This window comes from Rutilus rutilus, assembly GCF_951802725.1.
Source record: "Rutilus rutilus genome assembly, chromosome: 21".
In the NCBI taxonomy this organism is placed as follows: domain Eukaryota; kingdom Metazoa; phylum Chordata; class Actinopteri; order Cypriniformes; family Leuciscidae; genus Rutilus; species Rutilus rutilus.
Window position 1 is genome coordinate 19,202,397 of NC_140226.1, and position 16,482 is coordinate 19,218,878.

The 16,482-nt window shown below is 35.7% G+C and overlaps 1 protein-coding gene across 1 annotated transcript; it reads right to left on the bottom strand.

The window, feature by feature from the left end:
* Positions 1 to 1,723: 1,723 nt before the first annotated feature.
* pcgf5a (polycomb group ring finger 5a) lies at positions 1,724 to 11,529 on the bottom strand. Its single transcript, XM_084393491.1, has 9 exons — positions 11,332 to 11,529; positions 9,460 to 9,719; positions 7,319 to 7,415; positions 7,167 to 7,222; positions 6,891 to 6,950; positions 6,629 to 6,774; positions 6,425 to 6,523; positions 6,017 to 6,106; positions 1,724 to 4,997 (listed from the first exon to the last, which is right to left on the bottom strand). The coding sequence occupies exons 2-9, from the start codon at positions 9,569 to 9,571 to the stop codon at positions 4,950 to 4,952; spliced, it is 708 nt and encodes a 235-aa protein (XP_084249617.1). The 5' UTR covers positions 9,572 to 9,719; positions 11,332 to 11,529; the 3' UTR covers positions 1,724 to 4,949.
* Positions 11,530 to 16,482: the final 4,953 nt, after the last annotated feature.

Sequence of the window (16,482 nt, forward strand, 5' to 3'; positions counted from 1 at the left end):
AGGTCTGATTTTTTTCATTCCTTTTTCTAAACACATAATGTATTGACTACTATCAGGATGGAAGGACCATTTCACCCAGTATAAAAAAAAGTGTTACCTACCCTACCTTTAATACAGACATATGTTTATAAATATATATATATATATTTTTAAATAAAATGACGTCACATAACGCATTTAGAGATCACCAGACATCCCAAGTCTCCCGGAAGTTCCGGGAGTCTCCCGCATGTTGATCGTGGCTCCCTGATGCCCGCAAATGAGTTAAAATCTCCCGGAATCTAGAGCGAGCCAGCAAGAGGGAGCGAGAGACCTTGCGTGTGTGTGCTAGTGTGCGTGTGTTCCTCACAAAGCGCATGTAAGGACCCAACCAATCAATTGTCAGTGCGGGCGGGCTTTTATCTATACTCCCGAACCGAATTAATCAGAACCGAACCACCCCACTCACTCAGCCCCATACCATACATATAAAACATGATATCAGAGTTTTTAAATCAAACATTTTAAAAGACAACAATACATCACAGTTGTTTAAACCAATGAGCATTAAAATGTGTCATCAGCAAGTCATTTCCCATCATGCTTTTGATCGACTGCAGAATCCAACACGTCCGCCTTGCGCTCGCGAGAGTTTCTGACATACGTCAGCATGACATCAGAGCAAGGCACTTGTCTCGGACACATTTCTAACCGGCATACATCTCGCGCTGATCACCAGTGATCGGTTCTGCTCATCTCAAACAAGCCTAATGTCACAAAAATCGCATGCAAAAGCTTAAAAAGGGGTGATAGAATGCAAAACCAAGTTTACTTTGGCATAGTTGAATAACAGCAGCTTGGTGGGTAAAATGACCATACACTTAAGTTCACCCAAAACTGAAAATTCTGTTATTAATTACTCACCCTCATGTCGTTCCAAACCTGGCCGTCAGACTTTTGTTCATCTTCGGAATACAAATCTTTTTAATAAAATTGGAGAGCTTTCTGTCCTTCCATTGATGCTTCAAAACATTCATAAAGCGATTGTAAATCAAATCTAAATGTATTAAGTGGTTTAGTCCAAATTTTCTGGAGAGACACAATTAACAGATTTAATTTCAGCTTTTATTGACATATAAACATTAATCAACTCACACATAGATCTGGTAAACGGAAGCTCAAGCATATTCGCGTGCAGGAACAAATGAGGTCAAGCAGGTTCTGTTGAGCTTCTGTTTACGTTCACATAGCAATATGTGAATAAAAACCTAAATTCAGTCTGTTCATCAAAGCAATCTTCTCTCTCTTAATTCATGTGGATTAGTTTTACGATCTCTTTATGAACGTTTTGGAGCTTCAAAGTGGTAGTTGCAGCTGTCAATGGAGAGTACAGAACTGGCTCAGATTTTGTGTTCCGATGATGAACGAAAGTCTTACAGGTTATTGATGACAGAAATTTCATTTTTGGGTGAACTATCCCTTTAAACACCGGATATGTATGCTTGAGGATGAAATGGGATTCCTGCTTTAAACCATGTAAATTGAATGAAAACTACAATCTGCTTCCCTTCCTTTTTTTCTGTAATGGTTTAATGTTGAGGTATTAGCAGGGGGGCGGAGGGATTCAGTCTCACTTTCTCTGTTTAACAAATGAGCTGTGAATTCTCCAACTCATCCTGACTAAAAATAGAGTTGTTTGTAACATTCCATGATGAAAGGGAAGACAAAAAAAGAGAGACAGTGGCAGACTTTCTTTGTTTATTTACATTTGTGGGATGAACGTGTGTTTTGAACATGTTCATATTCTTGTCTATGTTGACATTAACATCTCCTTATGTAGATTTCACGTTTAAAGAATTTTGGGTCACTGATTTATTTCACAGTTTACAAAATCTGCAGACACTTGCAATGTACTGTAAACATCCAAACAAACTTATTGCTGACAGCTCTTCCAAAATCCTACAGCAAACATTTGACCAACTTCAGCTCATAACTGCAATAAAATAAGTGTTGCTGCATGGGCATGGACAAATTTGTGATTAAGTGTGTGTTGCCTTTGCCCTACATTAAGTATTTTTGACCTTCTCTTTTGCAAGATGAACAGCAGGGCAAACAGACAGCTGAACAAGTGATGCACAGACTAAAAGAAGAATGCATGTTACATTCCACTTCCTTTTGCATGAGTGGGGGAGAAAGAAAGTGAGCGAGAAAGAGATAGAGAAGCAGGGAGCTGTGCATAGAAACAGTCTAAAAGAAGGCACATTCTTGTCTTTGTTTTTCATTGTCAGATTTAAACTCACACACTAATATCATCACACACTTGAAATGGTGGTTTCGAAGAATGGCTTTCAACAACTTCAAAGGTTTAGCTTCTCTGTTTTTAAGGTCAGCTGCCCTCAGTCTATTTTAATATGAGTATTTAATGCAAAGACTTCTAAAATTCTTCAATCTAAATCTAAACTGTCATGCAAGTATAATAGGCAGCTTTCAGAATGTTTACAGAAAAAAATCACATGTTTCTGGAATACAGTCGAAGAAAAGCCACTATTTTTTGTCAAATTTTAATGTTCATTAATTAAATAACAATATGTAATGAACAGCATTAGGTAGCTTTTCATGTACAGTGCGAACATTTACAAGGGGAACACATAGCAGGCGGTGGGACGTATAAAAAAAGAATAAATTACCCCAAGCAGCATCATCTATTAGGAAAAAGACAAGCATTGACAAAATCTTTTGATTATAGGTTCAAGTGCGTCAACATACAAAAATACATTGTATTTATAATCAGAGCTCAAAGACACTTCATATTTGATTTGCATGTTTTCTTAGTGGGGAGGAAATTGGATTTGGGAGTGCAGCCAGTGGCCTTTGTCCTAAACAACAACGTCAAGAATTCCACTGAACTGACAGACAGTGCAAATGATTTTTAAGATTCAGTACAATAGATCATGTTGGTATAACATGTTTTAGCTTGTCATAAGAAACATTTGGACAAATATATTTGTACTATTGGTAGACAGGTACAATCCACTTAAAACAGTGTTGCTGAGCAATTCAGAATCATTCTATATTCATCTTTTGATTAACTGTAAAGACTTACAGCACTGAAGCGACTCTAATTTCAAACACCCATTGTTAAGATTCCTTGATTCCAAAACTGAACTGGAGAACACACAACAAACCCTCATTTCACCCGTTTTCACCCCCTGAGATGATCCAAATCAAAGGTTCACGTAATGATTCATGTAATCCTTTTCTACTTTGAGTACCATCACATACAATTTTTGTGGAATATAATCTGGATTGGCAAAACTCCATGTTTTGAACGCTTAATTCTCAAAAAGCATTCTGAGAATGTGCATGAAATCGATTTGGCAACTTTATCAGTTTGGCGATCATTTGCTTGCAATTATGATTTGAAATGATTCCTAGGCCACTACACATACAGTAAAGATTTACACTGTCATGTAAACAAACTTAGAAAGCTAACCCTATCACCTTATCTGAACTAATGCTCCAAAAAACACCCTTAATATTTAAAATATTTAAAACGTGATGACTGAATTTTAAACTCTCCTTCGAATATAGTGTAGTAGAGGACCACATTGAGAAATATTGGATTTGGACTTTTCTTCCACTTTGTGGAAGTAAACAAATGCATTATTGCATGTCCCTTGTGCAGTTGTTTTTCCAGACATCACAAATTTTTAGAAAGTGCATAAAATAAAACACGTTTTGCACTTCATTTTGTTTAACCAAACATTGTTGCATCAGTATAGCATTATTTTGCTACATTACACTCAAAATACACTGTAAAAAGTGCATTATTGACATTCTGGGTTTTAAGATTCAAACATCTAATGAGGTGGATTTGATTGGAATGTCTCAAATATATTTCTGATTAAACAGGAAACAACAGAATGTTTACAACTGACAGACTGTGAGCCAAAGCAGCTCTTAGAGAGATGCAGCTGGAACCCTTCAGTCATTCCCCATTCAGCTGTTTTTAAAGATGAGAATTTTCAATGAATTAATTCATTAAGCATATCTGGCATCAGTTAATCTTATATCATTTCTATTAAGAAAACAATCTGGTTTGGGTAAATGTAAGACTTGGCCTTCACAGTGTGAAGGAAAAATGCTTACCCAGAGTGCCTTTCAGTGCTGTTATTTTGGGACATATACAGCGCTCTCATTCAATTCCATCTGAATGAGATCCATCAATACTTCAGACTAGAGCCAAAAACACCATTGGAGAAAAATGAGAGTATGAGGGAAGATGGAAATTGGCTGAGAAAGAGGGAGTGAGTGTGCGTGAGCGAAAGAAAGAGAGAGAGAATGATGACATGAAAAAGAGTCACTGAATTTATGAGGGACAATGTGGGCGGTTAGAGCAGGAAAGAAAAGTAACTAAAAGTAAAGGGAGAGAGTGTAAAAGGTAAGAGAACAGGAACACTACAGTGAGACATTTGGATTTGCCTCTAGTGCAAAATCTTGGATAAAAACACTTAATAAAACATTCTAAAATCTACCTTCTAGCGAGACTTCATTTTAAAAACGTCTCCATTTTCTCTCTCTCCTGTCACCTGGCCAAGACGCAGCTTTGCGACGAGTTTTAGCTTACTTTCTGTGATTGCTAGATTGCTATCAGATAATCCCAACGGGCCGCTGAACGCTAAGGCGTTGTCATAGAGACAACATGCAGAGAAAGCTTTGGAGGAATATAATCATCAAACTTGATACAGTGCCAGTGGGCGGAGCCACAACTGTCAAACAGGAACATGAAGGAGGGAGGAATGGAGGAGTAGAGGCTGAAGCAGTGCACAGGAAGGAGAGTAGTCCTGTCAGTCATGGAGCTTTGTGTTGTTGACTTTCAACAGACGCACAATCATTCAGTTTTTCAGCTTTTTTTTTCCATCTCTTGACATCAGTCTGCATGAGATTTCCACTAAAGCTGTAAGTGCTGTTTAACCAAAGTCAATCCTCGGACGGTATTCGAGAACCATGGGATAAGCCTGGGGTGAAAACGAAAGTAAAGAATGACTTCACATTTTCTGATGTAAGCACCATATCATATCCATTATATTGTCATAGTTCTCTCCTATTTTCTTGTGGTGTAAAAGGCAAGGACACAAAACTAGGGGCATCATTGTGTCCTCTGATCTGATTTTGTATCAACCTCTAGTGTGTGTGTGTGTGCGTGTGTGTGTGTGTGTGTGAGTGTGTGTAACTGGAGAAATATGACTCATAGATGTGTCAGTAGCTGTGAGCAGGGTTTTTTTTTTCTTTTGCCTCTGCCCCCCCACAATCACCACCAACTCAGAGACAGCTGTTCACACTTCTCATGAGCACACACCCACATTTTCAGGGTCAAACTAACTTTTCAATAATTTACCTGTCAATGTTTCTAGTAAAGGTGTTTCAAACTTTTTAATGCCAAAGATTTTGAATATAATATGATGATCCCTGATCCTAAAATATAAATGCAGCTATATATTTTAATAAATAAAAAATAAAAAAAAAGATTTATACTGTGTGACCAATTAAACAAAAGGAGTGACAGTTTTTGTTCTTGTTCTTACTGGTAAAAACTAGAATACTAGAATAAAATCATCACAATTAATCTCATGATTTATTAGCAGTCTTCAGACAGTAATATTATCAGACTTGGTGAATGTGACTGTAAATGTATAAATCTGTATCTTAAGTGCACAGTAACTTTGACAGGCCAAAAGATTATAAATGAAAGGTAATGTTGCAAACACACGCATAAACATATATATATACACACATACATTTGCTTTTCAATAATAGTGGTGACTTTCCAATAACTTTGATTGTTTTAACACTGAGGTAATGATATTTTTCATCCCCAAACCCTAAAGAAAATATTAAGTATGTTTATGAAGCCATTTTCCTTCTGGGGATGATAGGCTGGTCCATATAATGTAAGTCATTCTGGTTTTACTATCCTTGGGGGACATTCAGTCCAAACAATGTTTGTAAAATTTGACCCACACACATACAGACTTACGCTGTCACCCTGAAGTCTCCAGCGAGTGCGGTAGATGAATTCCAGGGTGTGGTCTTTGCCCATGATCTCCCCGTTACACAAAACGTCGAGCTGTAAGAAATACGGACAAGCATCTTTTATGAGCTTTATGAAATCAAATAATAGGCACGTTTAGACTATGGCATGTTGTGTGTTACACATACACTTAGTCAAACATCATAGAGAACAGTAGAGGCTAAGAAAAACAACCTCAGAAACAATTTTCATTTAATATTAAGTTTCACAACTGATGGGTAAACCCATCAAGAGCTTATTTATTAATATCTGTATTGAACTGTGAAAGAAACCTATTAATTCTAAGTACACTCACACAAATGCAGTTTGCCTGCATTGACAGCCCAGTGATACTGTAATAAAACAGTATTTTACCTCATAAGAGCTTGGCAGCTTCAATTTTACACCAAGGAACTTCTTAATGGTTCCCACCGTAACACGGGTGGAGCAACGGATGAATTTCTTCATTAAACCCTGTTTCAGAGAGACATGGGGTGCAAATTATAAACACACACACACACACAAACATACATCGCAACATATACACACAATATATTAAACTATACTGTCTCTGTGCACCTTAACTGTGCTTTCTCCTGATTGGCCATTGTTACGTAGACAGTCCAGACAAATAGCGATCTGAGGATCACTCCTGTGGTAGTCTCCACCTTTCCCATCATCATCCTCTTCGTCACTCAGGCGAGCTTTCTTAGCCCTAGGGCCATCTAGAAGACAAAGGAAACCTGACCTTTAATCTTAAAATATATCTGTATATTCACTGTACGTGTAGTACATGTGACTGTGTGTGAAAGGGGTTGTGTATGGAATGGTTAATTATTACCTTCTCCATTTGCTTTGATTTTATTTTTTCTCCAAAACTCACTTTCCTGTTGTTCCTCCTCTAGTAAATAAACACAATAATTTAAAGAAAGTACATTAAGAAACAATTTACAGATATAGAAACACTTACCAACTAAAGCACAACTACATAACCTACAGAGTGTATCTCTGAAGTGCATTATAAAGCATAAAGTATGTCTGTCTCTCTCTCTCCCTCTCCATACATACACACACATATACATATAAATGTATATATATATAGGCCTATATATCTCACTCTCTCTTAGTCCAGGCACCAGCTTGAAGATGATCTCCTCCAGGGTTTTATCTAACCTGCCAAAAAGTGCAAAATACCATATAAAACACAGAGGACTTGTGTCTGTACTTAATCTGTGCATGTGAGAAATTAATGCGGGTGAGTTTGGTTACCTCAGCATCTCTAAAGGGTTGGTTTCATGGACCTGTATCCCACATTCTGGACACTCATTACTCTCCTCAAAGTGCTGAACGATACAACTCTTACAAACTAGAGGAGAATGGAATAAGAAGAAAAGGAGGAACAGAAGAGGGACTTAATGTACTTTCTAAATAAATGAAATGAAATGGACAAGAGAATGAGAGAATCAGGGCAAAGTACTCTAAAACCATAAAAAAGTTTGGTGTTAAAATTATTATTGTTAAAAAACTATTTATTTTACCTACTACATAACTATCAGATTATATTTTTTAGAGTAATATTATTTAACAACATTGTAATTATGCATAATTTACTGTTATTACTGTGATAAGTACATGTAACATATGTATACAAGGACAGTGTAAAATAAAGTGTTACTTTTTTTCATTTAGAACAGTATTTATCTGACAAAAACAATGAGTGTCTCAATAAAAGTACCAGCATTAAACAGCATTTGAACAGATTAGAACAGATTACACTGCCACCAACAAAACTAGAAAAAAACACTATAATTTAGAACATTTAGTAAAAACTCTAACCAAAAGTAGCATTAAATAAGCATAATATATTTTGTATAATTATTATACATTATACATAAAAAAAAAAAAAATCTGTATTTTTTTTAGTTTTTACTGTATTTTTACAGCTCTTTCACCCCTAACTTTTAAACAGTAGTGTACAATACAGTTTTCTTAAGACTTTCAGGTCCTATTTAGACACCCAGACACAGCAGCTCTGCCAAAAAAATCATTCAGGTGGGTCAGACAAAGATGGAAATTTGAATGTTAAGCAGAGTGTGAAACAAATAGGTTTTGATATGAGATATGAGACAGGTCAGGCAAGCAGGTATGGGTAGGTCTAAGAGACATCCAGATAGTTGCAATCTTTCCATTACATATTATTGACAATAATAGCAGCTATTTTTGGTGCTATAGCTGAACCATACACATTTTTTCACAAATCTTGCTTATAAATAAACTCACCACATAATGAAACAAAACAATTCTAGAAAAAGGCCATTCTTATTTCTGTTAATGAAGATTACAACACAGGGGCGTAGAATTTAGTAGGGACGCTAGGGACATGTCCCTACCAATATCCAGTGACACTGATATGTCCCTCGCAATGAGAGAGAGAGAGAGAGAGAGAGAGAGAGAGAGAGAGAGAGATTGTGTATGCTTAAGTGTGTGTGTGTAACACTACATTATAGGGACAAAATGGTTGTTGTTTTTTTGGAAAACAGCTGAAAATGTAAAAATGCCGAAAGTTTTCTGTGATAGGCAGGGTTAGTGTAGGGGGATATAATATACAGTTTGTACAGTATTAAATCATTAGCCTATGTCTGTAAAAAGTCCCCATAAAACATAAAAACACAACATTGCTTGTTGAAATGAGAGGACTGTTTGATGAAGTTGAAACCCTTGTCATCCCAGTCTCATCATCTGAGGCTGAAAGAAGTTTCAGTGCTCTTAGGAGACTGAAAACATGGCTCAGAACAATGGCACAAGTTACACTTAACAGTATTGCTGTGTGCCATGTCCAACAGGACAAACTGGACATTATTGATGTGAAACAAATATGCCAACAGTTAATTTCTGTTAAAGGGATAGTTCACTTAAAAATGAAAATTCTGTCATCATTTACTCACCCTCAAGTTGTTTCAAACCTGTATGAATTTCTTTCTTCTTCTGAACACAAAAGAATATATTTTGAAGAATGTCGGTAAACCAGTTTTGAGGGTTTTTTTCTACTATGGAAGTCAATGGGGTCCATCAACTGTCTGGTTACCGATATTCTTCAAAATATTTTCTTTTGTGTTCAGCAGAAGAAAGAAATGCATACAGGTTTGAAACAACTTGAGGGTGAGTAAATGATGACAGAATTTTCATTTTTGGGTGAACTGTCCCTTTAATGACAGATGCAGCTCAGCTTCTGGGGATGTCCCCATCCCCACCAATTTCAAAATCAAACCTACGCCCTTGTTACAACACCAAAGAAAGAAAAAACGATTTGGGGAGAAGAAGGACCAAAATATTTGGTTTGCTGTTATTATCAGAAAAGAGAGATGGTCATAGAGAACATAATGCGGATTAGCGAGACATGAATGACTTACAAGTGTGCAGGCATTCCGTGACAGCGGTGGGCTTGATCAGGTATCCATGGCAAATTGAGCAGGTAATGTGTCGGTTAAAATCTCGGACCAGGTGCTTTCGGTGGGTTGCCATCTCGACTCACAGAGGTCAGGAGATCACAAGCTAGAGTCACAGTGCTGCCTGTGCTCCCACACAGGGTTGCCACGGTGATTTCATCATTGCCTCCGTTTTGAGGCAGTTGTAACACTGATCTGAAGACATTATTGGTGAGAGAGTGATCCTAGAATAAAAATAAAAAAACATATATAAAGGGTTATTGTAAGAATACCAATTCCCAACTTTTAGTGTGAATTTTCAGTTAAAATTTTTTGAAACCAGTCCAACTCAAACCAGACTTGAGCTGAGCCTGCTTTCAGTCTGAAAACTTTTAGGAAAGTCCCTGTCGGGAGAGACGGGAAAAGCGAAGGGTGCGTCATTTCAAGAGTTCTTTTGAGTTTTCATTGGCTTGGCCACAATATAACCACCAGATCCAGCAGGATATTGAGGCCCTCTTTCTTTAGCATCAAATGCACACACAACAAAGTCTTGCCTATTTAAAACTAATGTCAGTACTGAGCAAAGTCTCCCAAAAAGAAGAATATGAATCGATATTTTTAGTGGGTCAGACTCAGTACTAAATATTGTACATTAGCATCATATCAATCACTTAGAGAGTATTAGAAGTGTTGCACCAAGGCAAGTAGCCTAGCTAAATTGCAATGCTTGATTACACCTATTTATTTTAGTTTAGAGTAACACTCTGAACTATCAAAGCAAATGTTTTGGTGGGGAAAAACTAAAATATACAGAGTCACACAATAAGCTTACTGCCTATTAACACAATTGTTAACTTTTTTTGTAACAAATAGCGTATTCATTTTTCAAGTAAACATTTGAACTGTTCTTTCTTAATTATGTTAAGGAAATGAAAAATAGACTGAAAATCAGTAAATCAAAGATAAACTACTCCAAATGATCAGAATAGGCCTCTAAACATGACATGAAAGTATGTCATTGCACACATTGACCCCATTGTGACAACATGCCCCAACAGCATGGGACTATTATGAAGTCCTCACAGTACAAGGAGCCTGCCTATGATCGTAAACAGCTGTGAAAGTCCAGCATTTTTACAATGTCAAAATTCACATCAAAAACAAAATATGCTTTAAAATAATTAACATTTTTTTTAACTAGCTTTATAACTAGCTTTAGAAAGCACTTTCAACAGGGAAACGAGAACATACAATTGTAAATAGCCTACTTGGGTCTCTGAGGGTTAAACTTTTTAACACATTTACACATTTACATGCACTGTTACTGTGTTTCAGAAACAACGCCATCGGTCAATCATTTCTAACGATGACGTACTCCTTACGATGTTCTCTGCCTTTTATGTAATACATATTTGTATAAGAGGAAAACAGCAACAAACAGGCTGCTTTGTGAATAATAACTTACACGAATGGATTGTTATCGTCCCTTTTAAACGCATTATAAACCAGTAACCTGTTCCTATGAAGCTTTTAGTGTGCATCAGAAACGCGCAGTGTGTGTCACAGTCCCGTTATCTCATCAGCGCAAGCTGCGCGCACGGCGTCAAGGACTGCGTGACGTCATCCCCATGGAAATTATAACACATGGTAAGTTGAGCTCGTCTCGCGCGACGTCGTTTTTACATTCTATAATTATGTATCTGTCTGCTCCACTAGAGCGGACTGGCGGGCACACAGCCTCTGTCTTACCACATGACACAATTTCTCCCCTCCCCAAACTTTACACACATTCGGTGTCCCCAAACCGATAACGTAGCGCAGATTCCCACGTTCAGTGGCCATCCGAAATACACTCACCGTTACGAATCCCCTCGTCTCGCTCTGTGCTGGGCCGTTAATGGAGACTGAAAAGGGGGGGTTCTGGAAGCCAGAGAGAGTCACATCGTTACAGCCCGGCGGTGGATTGAGCGCGTGCAGGCAGTGCGTGGCTGGTAAACTCGCGGCCGACACGGAACTGGCAGTAGCACGCGCAGAGAGAGGAGCGCTCGCGCAGAGAAGGGGCGGGGGATTCACGCGCTTGTTTACGCGGTTCTGTAGATTGATACCAGCGGAGGGAGAGAACAGTTTAGAACAGTTTCCCAGCATTCGTAACATTATTAAGAGAAAAGTCATTGGGCCAAAAGACAGACTGAATTTAAAATTATATATATATATATATATATAAACACACACACACACACACACACACACACACACTGATTCTTTTTTTCCTCTCCAGGTCTCCTTTCCTCTCCCTCTTTATGTTAAAAATAAATAAATTCATCAAAATAAAAATACTTTAAAAGGTACATCTAAAGGAAATGTGGATATCAGTACATTCATTGATTTTATTTTTAAATAATTTCTTTAGTATTATTTTAAATACATGCTTTAAAAACTTGGAAAATACATGTAATTTAACATGTCCTCAGAAAGAGGTCACAATGTAAACCTGCCTACAAAATGTTTAAAATATAGGCTTAAATTGAAAGGCAGAGATCTGTACTATATCAAACAATACAAAAAAATAAATCTTGAATTATATTTTCCATTAAAAAAAATGCCTATTAAAGTTGCATCCTCACTTTTGCATCAACTCAGGATTTTTTTTTATCATGGTCATCTTAAACTCTGAGGAACCCTATCCTATTTCCTGCTCAATGTGGTATAGGACACATAGTTCTGGAAGTTTTTATAATTTTTTGTCTTTTATACAAACAATGTTGAAGTTACTTTAACATGTTAACTCCGTCATCCCGGTGTAATCGTTTCTGTAAATAGTTGTGGGATAAATCTTGGCATTTGCATATGTTAATTAAGGTAACATATGGTTAAGGTAGCAAAATATTCAGTTTTGTCAATTCCGTGAGGTTTTATGTCTGACAGAGTTGACTTGTAAGCTGATGGAGTTGACAAATGCTCACAAAACTCTTTATATAGTGATATTATATATAATTTTGGTAACACTTTATTTTAAGGTGTCGTAGTTACACGTGTACTTACTATAGTAATAACAGTAAATTATGCATAATTAAAAGTAACTAACCGTAACTAGTAAGTACATAGTTAATTAATATTACTCAGTACTTAGAGTATGTAACTACGTCACCTTAAAATAAAGTTTAACCATATATATATATATATATATATATATATATAATTTATTATTCAAATGTATATATATATATATATATATATATATATATATATATATATATATATATATATATATATATATATATATATATACATTTTGCATATGGGGAATTATTCTAATGTTATTTCATGATTTTATTTACATACAGTATTTGGCCTGATTTACATGCCTCATGTACAGTATATAACATCTTTACATACTGTCACCATGAATTAAAAATTGATGATCCTTTTTTTTATGAAATATTGCAGTTCCTATTAGAAATAAATAATTTGTACACATCTTTTTTTTCTTTCTTTCTTTTTTTTTTATAACCTGCACTCACATGAGATCACAGCAATAGCAAACCCTGATGTAATGGACTTCATAGAAAGCGAACATGCCAGTTTCCCACTGCTTAAGTCATGCAAGTCAGCACAAATAAAATGCACAAAACTGATGCGGGTTAAAGATAGGCTACATATTCTTTGGATTCACATTGGGAACATTTCTGTTGCTGCTACAGAGCGGCACATATAATGCTTCCCATTGCACTCGCTTCTTATTCTGTGAGCTTCTTGAGACCCAGAATGAGACATACTGTACCACTAAAATAAGATTGTTGTATTAAATTAAATATTTAAAAATGACTAACTTAAGAAAATTTTACTATTCTACATGAATCAAGGTGATTTTTGGCCTTTAATCATAGATTTTTCAGTGTCCCGCATTAGGGACACAACTGTCCCACATTAGGAAGCTGCAGATAGTCTCAGACGACTTGCACTAAGAGCACTAATATGTCTATAATTTCTCTTATGAATGTGTTATCTGAATTTTCTCTTATGAATGTTTTTTTCTGTGTAATCTGAATTGGATTTAATGTTTTGGCTACACATCGTAATATGTTACAGAAGTCTGAAATGTAAAAATATCCCACATTAGGGCATTTCACCCTATAGTTGTCTTAATTTGTTGTCTTGTCAATCAGTTGTTGTAACTTCAGTTGGACCTTCGTCAACTCTGTCAGTTTATTCAACTTCCTTAGTATTTAACACCATCAAATGAAAGTTTCTGTTAAGGTTTCTAAAATATCTCTTTCTTTTTTCCATTTATTGTGTTAAAATATTAAAACATTAACTGAACTACATGATATTATGCCTGATTTAAGAATATTGGTTATATATATGTTTGTATATTTGTATATGTATTATATATGTATATATAAGGAGGGTATAGGAATTTAGGAACTGGATTGTTCATAATAACCCTAACCCGGAAAAAAATGTAGACAATGTATTTTTTCACTTATAAGCTCCTTTACTGAACCCCATTATACATAACGGATGACTTTACATTTTTGTTGGATGAATCAAATTAAAATAGCATGCTTTTTAATGCATCTGATGAAGTTGACACAAATTAAGTTATGAAGTGAATAAATGTAGCCTACATTTTTAGAAAAAAACATTTTCAGAAAAACCTGTTCCCTTACATTCTTTAGCTGAGACCTTTGTCTACAAATATATCAGTTTATAATAATGTATTATTAAATAATAAAAAATTAACTTCTTTTGTCCCTTATCTCAAGAATCAGTGATATATTTATATTGGTAATATACATTTCAAAATACACACACTGACCTTTGTGACCTTTCCGATATTAATATATAATATCAAACCAAGAAACAATTATGACACACATAATAGCTCAAATCTAAAATATTGTAATTTACATTTATGCATTTTAATTTATTGAAAATAAGTATTAAATTACATAAAATAATTTTGTAACAATTTGATTAAATATAAAAATTTTGAATATAATTTTTTTATTAAATAACATTTTAAAACATAGGCTATACCTTTGTCCTGCATGAGAACAAAGTTCAAACATTTGGTTGAAATCTTCATTAGTTGACTCATGAATGTATTTTACTGTGAATTTATTATGACTCAGAAGTGTTGCTTTTGACTCAAAACCATATGAGACTTCCCCTGTGTGACAACTAGCCCTTGTCTACTTTACTTAAACCTGTTATCTCCATTTCAGCCCATGCATTCTATTACTGTTTAAGATGCTGGGAACCTTTCTACTAGCATTGCCCATACAGGATAGTAGGACCTTGCTCTACTCCTAAGTGTGTGGGTGAGTCCTTGAGTGGGTGATACCACAGGCTCTGATGGGTGAATGGTTATGCATGTACATTTCTTAATGAGATACACATGTGTTATAGCTTTGAATAATGTAAACACTCTCCAACATCATCCGTATGTTACCCTAGCAACAGAACATCAGTGCAGTGCCCTTTGAACTGAATATCCAGCTCCTCAATGAAAGATCTTCAATGAAACATCTCTGCTCCCTCATGCATTTTGATGTCTTCATTCAGATGTGTACATATTAATGCTTTGTTTACATGGATGCTAAAACTATGCGTGAGCGCCCATCGACATACAGAACAATATGTAATTTTCTTTTAATTTTCTTTAGGTGCGTGCAACTGCAAACATGCACAGTGGAAAATGCATTTTAGAGTGCGTAAAAAGGGTTTTAGTGAGATTTTCTTTTTATACCGCTGGCTGTCCTTCAAATCCGTATTTCACTTGCCATTAGATGCCACTATTTATAGAAAATTAAATAAATAAATAAACAGTGAGATGTAAGGAAGTGATCACCTGTCATTTCAAAGGCATTTCATGGCATTTCTAATGGCATTTCACTTGCCATTAGATGCCACTATTTATAGAAAATTAAATAAATAAATAAATAAATAAATAAACAGTGAGATGTAAGGAAGTGATCACCTGTCATTTCAAAGGATTTTAATGTGTACAACTCAAAGAGCCGGAGTTGTTAACACGCAAATAACATCTTCAAGACCAGTAGATGTTCAAAGCATTGCACAGATACATTATAACATCAGAGAAGAGTCTCACCAACAGTACATAAAGCTTGAGGTTGCTGTGTCTACTGAGTCACTCTGACAGCTGGGTTGCTATAGCCGTTTGCGTGTCAAAGCCTAACCTGTCATGAGGAGGAATATACTGCAATAAAAAATACCTTTGGATCACCCTCACATAATAAGGTATAAGCTATAAAAATGTTGCACATGGTCACTGAGAAATTACTTTAATTAAAGCTCCTCTTGTACATTTTTTAGTATTGACACAATATGTTATTTATATCAACAAACTCATATTCAGACCAAAAGAAAGAAATAGAAAGAAAAATGCAGGGCCAAATATTTAATACAATTCTTTTTTTATCAGTGTATTAATTAATTAATTAATTAATTTTCTTTCTTTATTAATTGTATTAAAGCTACACTGTGTAGGATTTTCTCCCATCTAGCGGTGAAATTGTTTATGACTACCAACTGAATATTACTTTCTAGCCCCTCCCATTCCGAGGGCGTTTTAACTCCTACGGTGGCCGTATTATTTCAAATCTGCCGGCAGTCGCGAGTAATCTCCCCCTCTCATTCGTCACGGTGCCACTGTGTGTCAAAACGCGAAAGGCGAAGCTTGAATTTCCAGGTATGCCGTCTTTGGCTAATGTATTTTCAAGATGGAGGCACAACATGGCTACCGCCATTCGAGCGACTCACTCGTATGTATTCTAAATGGCAGATTCTACGCTTACGAGAATACTTGATTAGTTGGTACAAGTAATTACACATTAATGAGCACATGTATTTTTGAAAGAACAGTGTTTTTTGCCAAGAATCAACTTAAAAAAATTTTTAAGTTAAAGATTATAAAAAGGAGTGAAATACCAGGAACTGAGTAAACATATACTGACAAATGAAACATTACATTACATTAAACCT

What these genes read in the sequence shown, in the direction of transcription:
- pcgf5a (XM_084393491.1), bottom strand. Translation starts at nt 9,571, where the DNA reads ATGGCAACCCACCGAAAGCACCTGGTCCGAGATTTTAACCGACACATT. An exon ending in GGTGCCTGGACTAAGAGAGA is followed by an intron (nt 6,951 to 7,166) that starts GTGAGATATATA and finishes TTTATTTACTAG; the next exon opens with AGGAGGAACAACAGGAAAGT. An exon ending in AGCTGCCAAGCTCTTATGAG is followed by an intron (nt 6,107 to 6,424) that starts GTAAAATACTGT and finishes TATTTCTTACAG; the next exon opens with CTCGACGTTTTGTGTAACGG.